Raw genomic sequence first — 7120 nt, 5'->3', positions numbered from 1 at the left:
AACACCTTTATTTTCTCAATTGGCACACATGCACTTTTCTCATTTGCACACTTGCACTTTTCTTACATTTGCACACTTGCACTTTTCTTACATTTGCACACTTACACGCATACTTGAGTTTTCATTTGCATTGCCCGTGACCTCTATGAGGACTTTCCTTATTTGGCCACCACAACTCATGTGGTTGGGACCAAAAAGCTTCATAAGAGACATTTTAGATTTAGGATTGCATTTTTTTAGCATCCATTAGTCATGTCCAACATGCAAAACATACTTTGGGTAGAAGAAATTAGGAAAAGAAGGGCTAAGTCACGCAACTAGCTTTTGCTAGGGTAAGGGAGTGCCTTAGGCTTTGCCTTTGCCTTCTCCCTTATCAAATGTGACCCCCGATCCCTTTCTTTGGTTACGTAGACCTAAAAGTTCTTTAAAAAGGGTTTGTTTACTTTTCTTTCCAAAAATCACTTTTTGGGTGACTTGGTACACCCTAACTCTATACCAAGTGGCGACTCCATTTTCCATTCAAAAACCCTTTTTGAACTTTGTTTGGCCAAATCGTCGCATTTTCAAGTCCCACGGCCTTTTATTTTCATTTTCACACACGTTCACATACATATTCCACACACCACTTTCATACCACACTTCAAAAAGTGGGGCGCGACACCCACATCGGTGGCTTTAGGAATTGAGAGATTGCTTGAGAGTTATAAAATAACTCTCAAGCCTTCCTAATTAGGTACACCAACACCAACACAAAAATTTTGTATTCTTCCTTCTCCCAAATAATTAAGAGCGCGTCGCTTAGGTGGTGTCTGAAGATTAGGCAAAATTGGCCGAACTCCATTATCAATTTTTTCTTTCCTTATATCTTTTATTTATTACGCATTTATTTGGTAGTTTTTTTTTCAATTATAGCATAGTATTCAATATATTTGTTGGGTTTATTTGTAGTGTTTTATACGGTTCATGTGGGTGTATTTTCTTATTCGTGTGTATGTACTGTTTATGTATACATGGGTCTGATTATGATAATATATCGTGCACGTAAATTCTGTCATAGGAGATTGGATTTTAAGTGGGACCACTTGTGACCCCTCCAACCTTTCCTGGGAATTTACTTGGAATGGTAATTCTGTTTAAAGAGATTGTTATAATGATTTTTCTTGGAAATTATTAAATCGGTTTAATTCACTAGTTGTATTTTGAGTAGGAAATTACTCGGTTTCCCCAACAAGAGGAGGTGGAGATAGTGGCAGGATGGATCATGGATGAGATAAATTTCAGAGACAGTTCTTGAATCTTTAGGCTTGATGCAGAGAAAATGGAGCCACAGACAATCGATGAATGAAGAAAACAAAAGAGAGAAGCAAAATTATGAAATTGCCCGCCTAGTAAAGGGGACGATACAAGACGAAAGTAACTCTTTAAAAACTAAACAGGAAAGAAAGCAATGCACGATCAAGAGGAGAAAGGGTTTATTAATTATTACTCTAGACCGGTTTCATTAATTCTTACTTCTTCTTCCGCAATAGAAAGAGAAAATCAAACGCGAAATGATTTCAATAAGTGTTAGGACATTGAACAAGGAAGATAGGGCAGTCTCATCATTTTCACAGTCTATAGTATGTCAACCTAAACATCTAAGCATTGTCACAACATTTTCAGCAGTCTTAGTTTAATCAACAGAATACAAATTTTGTACTTCTATGGAAGGGTTTTCAACTTCAAACTGTTGTATCTCAATACCAATTTAACCCAGGCTAGCTGCAAACAAGTAACTGCTTCCTTTTCCTATGTAAGGTGGATGGATAACTTTCAGCAATTAGATCCTCAGGAACATTTACCTGTTTCAAAAAAGTGGTTTAAAATATTGAAATAAGAGCCCCATCATCTTTTTGGAACAATGGTTCTGAAACAATACATTTAGTTACAAACCCCAAAACCCAAATTACAGATTTTTATCAAGATTCCAATTCCTCTAAATCCTTGCCATGATTATGACAGCAAACAAGAACCCCACTTCAGTATCACCCTAAAAGAAGTAGTACTGACCTCCGACTATCAAGTTTTATCTTCAAAATAGAACCAAGGTAGAGATATGGCCATGCTGAACAAGTTTCAGTCCAAAAAACAGAGACAAGAGGACCTATAACAATTAACTACCAAACTTGTATATTCAGATGATTGCAACTATGCCAAGATACATATATACCAAACCACTCGGTTAGTCCAATGGCCAGGGAAGGTCTCTTAGAATTCTCCCCACTATACCAATTTATTTGTGAACAATTAGAACTGTCCAAAAATGAAATCGCTAAGAATCCTATCATTATTTTTATCAGAAGGAAGAAACCAAGCACACGCCAATCCTTTATTATTTGTATCCTTTTTCTTTTTCTTTTTTTTTTGGATTAATCTTTTCTACATTGACAATATAGACTATCAGCGTTGGATGAATGACAACTATACAAGATTTGAATTTGAAATTTAACTTTTGCACACATGTCATGAATCCAATGATGATAGTGTCTACACCGTCAGTGTAGGAAAGATTTACTCTTTTTTTTTATGTTGCTGAATTTGATTTTCTTTTTCTCATGGACGTCTCCTTTCCTTTATAACAAATTAAATTGGATTGGGCTTAGGAAAAAAATAGAAAAATAGAAAAAAAGGGCCAAACTCTTCTTTCCTTGTTCTTTGTTTTTTAGATGACCAAATTTTAATTTGCCTAAAACGAAAAGGCCCACATTAAATTAAAAGGAAAACCTTGAAAATTTTAGAAATTGCAGATTAAATTTATATATATATATACTCCCTCCGTCCCATAAAATTTGTCGCTGTTGATACAACGTGCAATTTATGTATAGCGATATTAGTAGAAAAAAGAATTTTTACTTTCCTTTTTTATCCTTAATGGCGGGTCATCTTTTATTTGTTGTATTGATAATTGTAAGGAATAAGTGGTGGACCACATGAAAGGTAGAGATAAAAATTTATTGAAAAAAGTGGATTAACTTATCTAACATGACAATTCATTTGGGATAAGAAAAAGTGACAAACATGACAAATTTTATGGGACAGAAGGAGTGTATCAAAGACATTCTCATCTCAAATTGAAAATTCAAGTTATATCGAAATTGCACTTCAAAAACATTGTTATTTTAATGGGTTATATGATATTTTGAAATAGTTTTGTGATCTCTAGCATACTTTACTCTTGATTCAACTTTGAGATGAAAATGACAATACCCTCATAATTGACAAAAAAATTGCAGCAGAAATTAAAAGATATTAAACACAAGCTCTTGGGATGGTGGGCTAGAGAATGGGGTCAAAGCCCTTCCCCTCTAGCTGGTCAGGGGATTGATCATGGATACAAAAGAATTTAATAGATATTTAAAGAAAAAGTTTATTGAGTTAATCTTTTATATATATATATATATATATATATATATATATATATATATATATATGTTAGTAGTGTATATACTATTACGATTGAATGTATGAGACATAAGTAGAATTTGAATTTCAAATTTAAATTCAAATGAATTGTCATACATCCAATGATGATGGTAGTCATGAAATATCTTACAGGTAATTTATTTCCTAACCTTTAGTGCCCTCATTTCCCTATACATTATTTTGTAAAGTGTCGAATTAATTAATTAGGTACACCCTAAGGCAAAATTAACACAAAATCAAACTATAGTGCTTCAGACCCATTGAATTCTATTTCGACATATAAATTTCAAAATTCAAAACCTGCAATGCCTGCTCTCTTCGTTTCTAAAGTGCGGCCATGTACTCTAAACTTGCAAAAAATGGCAGAGAAAGATGACAAACAAACTTCAAGTCGTAGCAGAAAGGTTTAAACTACTTGCATCTAACTAAGGAACGACATAATACTTGAAAATAATATTGGTATCAAATCCAATATAGAATCATCTAATTTTATTTATGCTATTCAAGTAAAACAACATGAACTTTGCCACAAATTTGATAGTCTTTTTTTTTTTTTTTCATTTCAAAGGTTCAAATAGCTCAACTAAGCAGACATGGAGCAATGTCTATGTAATTTAACTGTAGATATGTTGACAACATAAAGAGAAATAACTCAAGTCACCCTTGAGGAGATTAGAAGCTGTGAGTATGCACGGCAGCAACTCAGGAGTACCAGATTGCGATATGCTGATACATAATATATGAATGCTTATCATAGTTATAAGTATTTCGTTTTCCTGTTGTAATGCTTGGACATGTTTAAGCATCCAAAGAGGCATAAGCAAGCAGCACGTCATTTTCTTCCAAGACTGACACGTCCAACTCAGAATCTTTTAGTTTAACATGTGCATATATTCCATTACCATCTTCCATGTCTATTAATATCAACATGTTGAGCCCTGAAGTGGTTGCTGGGTATACCAGCGAAGGTGTTCCCCAGCCAAAATCAACGCCATAAAATGGAAACCTACACCAGCTTGAGCACGCGTAGAAGTCAGAGTTGTATGTTTCAATTGCTGCAGTCAGCGGTGCTGAATGGGATGCTTCTAGCTTACTAGTAATGGCATTGATGTTTTCTGTGCACTCCTTGCATACTTTTGTTTTCCCTTCCCTTATTTTATTAATTAACTCTGGTAATTTAACTTCAGCATTGTTGTCAACTGATGTCAGGAAGTAGGTAAAAAAATTCCCAACTGAATTTTGTGGAAGTGGAGGGACAATTATTTGTCGAAAATTCACAGGATGCCCGAAGATTGATTGGCGGATGTGTGATCCCGAGTTTGCCTTTGATGCTGCAGATATAAAACAACTGTAAAGTAGGGCTGACACAACTTCAAACCGAGTAGGGTTTTCTACTCCTGAGTTAAGAGCAACAGCCTTGAGTTCTCCAATTTTAGAAGCATGGAACGCCAACATCCTTTTCACGTGCTTCCCTTGATTTAACTTAGGAGGAGATGGTTTTGGAAATTGCTGACCGTCAACAGGGGGGAACAGAGAAGCTCCATGAAGATGAGGAGATGGGATGTCACTCGTTTGACGAGCAATTGCTGCCCAATCATTCATGAAAGTTGATACGCTGGATGCATCAGCAATCCTGTGATTTATGGACACACTCAATACTATGCCTCCACAGTTGAAAGAACTGAGCTGAACAAATACTAGGCTATGATGATTCGCTAGGGCCGGCCCGGAGAATAGAGATCTAGCAAAGATAAGATCTTCCATTTTTTCAGAACTTGAACTTAATTGCTTGCGAATCTCAGACACTCGACAATTAATTCGGCCTTCAGTAAATTGAGCACCCATGTCGTTGCAATCAATCATATAGCCGTTTTTCATCAGCCTTCCGGCGAAAGGGTAATACTGGGCAAGAGTTTTTGAGAGAGAACTTTTAAGCAGTTGTGATATTTCATTGGCAAGCCAACGAGTTCCCTTAATATTAGGATAGAAGAAAGCCACCCGGATCAGAACATATGGTGAGATTCCTTGATCGAACAATGAGAGCTTGTGGTATCTCAAAGAAGGAGGAGTAGGTGAGGAAGGCTTGATGAATGTTTCAGAAATTATCTCAAACTGCAGCGAGGCATCCATCCTGATGAATATTTGCTTGAATGAAGGCCTATATGTCTTATCAATAAGCTTGTGCTGGCTTTGCTAACCTATTACCCTTTTATAGTGTGGTGAACAATGGCATTGTATTTTAGGTATTAACCTAAAATACCTGTCCTTGGAAAAGTTACACATCTCTTAGTACATTGTCTTCCGAAATACCAATTTCTTTTAAAGTCTCTCCCTATGGTACAATTGTTTTACAGTCACTAAAATACAAAATTCATCATTACTTGAATAAGAAATGATTTTAGAGTGCTTAAGCAAATCAAACTCAATTGCATTTAACGAAAAAGGACCTCATCATAGAGGTAAGTTCTGCCTCCATGGCTATGGGTTTGGGCTTTGTCACCAAATGTGAAGAACCAATTCGTTTGTCCTATTAAATCTGTCACAGTTATTATTTTTCCATGTCCAAAATCGTTTGTTATTTTCGAAAGTTCACTCTAATCCCTTGTCTTCTTTTGTCATAGCATTCAGATTCTGAATTTTGAAGGATAAAATTGAGCAATTGTAACTATAAATGCACAATTTTCAAAAGCAAGTTATTTATCATAGACAGAATCTTACCCTTCTTCTCAGTACACATTCAATAGATGACTTCAAGCTCTTCACCAACTGATAATTTGGCAGTAATTGTATGAAAAACTAGTAGATTAATAAAGTTGACTGCATATATTAGAGCTTAAATTAAATATTTAAATTAAAAATTTCTCTCTCTCTATCTCCCTCTGCTTAAAATTCTCAAGAAGCCATCAGTCTAAACATAGTTTTTCCAAGCCACTGGTGAAGATTAGGCTACGCCGCAGTCCTACATTGATGAAAGAAAGAAGCTAGGATGTGTTTAGACAACAGAAAAAAAAACCCCAAGAGGACCAATTTCTTGTGCTAGGATTCATTTGTTTCCCTTCAGACCCATATATAGCTGCTATTTGTGTGCCTGAAGTCGGGCAAGTGGTGCTAACCTAACAAATGGAATATATCATGCCTAGATAAAGCCTGGAGATATACCTAAGGGCAACTTTGATTATTGTGTACCTAAGCTACTGTTGTTTTTCACGATTAGGAGCAAGCAAAAGGCTGGAAATATTTACGAAAACCTTTCTTCTTGATAGTTAATCACGTAATTTATTCTTTTTCAAATACTTGTCATGTTAGACTTGAATTGCCAGATGATTTTGCATACAAATCTAAAATTTTCAAACCAGAAAGTTGAATTCCAAGTCTGTATATTCATTGATAATAAGCTAACTAGTGAAGGTTTCGCATTCATCAATTTAATTTTTTTTTGGGTTGAATTTTTGGGATTGTTGAGATTAAAAATTTCTTATTCGAAAAGGAACAATTACTATATCGGATAAAAATGAAAAAGAAATTGGGAATCACTAGGAAAGGCTAAGAACATTTGATGAATTATATTAATCCTCTTGGACTTGTTAAATGGTGATGGAGAACACAAATCAATTGATTGGGATGCAATAGATTTGAACTTGAATAGGATTCATTAAAG

The 7120-nt window shown here is 35.1% G+C and overlaps 1 protein-coding gene across 1 annotated transcript; it reads right to left on the bottom strand.

Moving 5' to 3' along the window:
- Positions 1-4260: 4260 nt before the first annotated feature.
- On the bottom strand, positions 4261-5592 carry LOC113722702 (diaboline synthase-like). Its single transcript, XM_027245952.2, has one exon. It carries the CDS (start codon positions 5590-5592, stop codon positions 4261-4263), a length of 1332 nt encoding a protein of 443 aa, XP_027101753.2.
- Between the last annotated feature and the right edge of the window lie 1528 nt (positions 5593-7120).

Source organism: Coffea arabica, chromosome 5e (assembly GCF_036785885.1).
Source record: "Coffea arabica cultivar ET-39 chromosome 5e, Coffea Arabica ET-39 HiFi, whole genome shotgun sequence".
Classification (NCBI taxonomy): domain Eukaryota; kingdom Viridiplantae; phylum Streptophyta; class Magnoliopsida; order Gentianales; family Rubiaceae; genus Coffea; species Coffea arabica.
This window is presented reverse-complemented; position numbering and strand designations above follow the sequence as displayed.

What these genes read in the sequence shown, in the direction of transcription:
- LOC113722702 (XM_027245952.2), bottom strand. Translation starts at nt 5,592, where the DNA reads ATGGATGCCTCGCTGCAGTTTGAGATAATTTCTGAAACATTCATCAAG.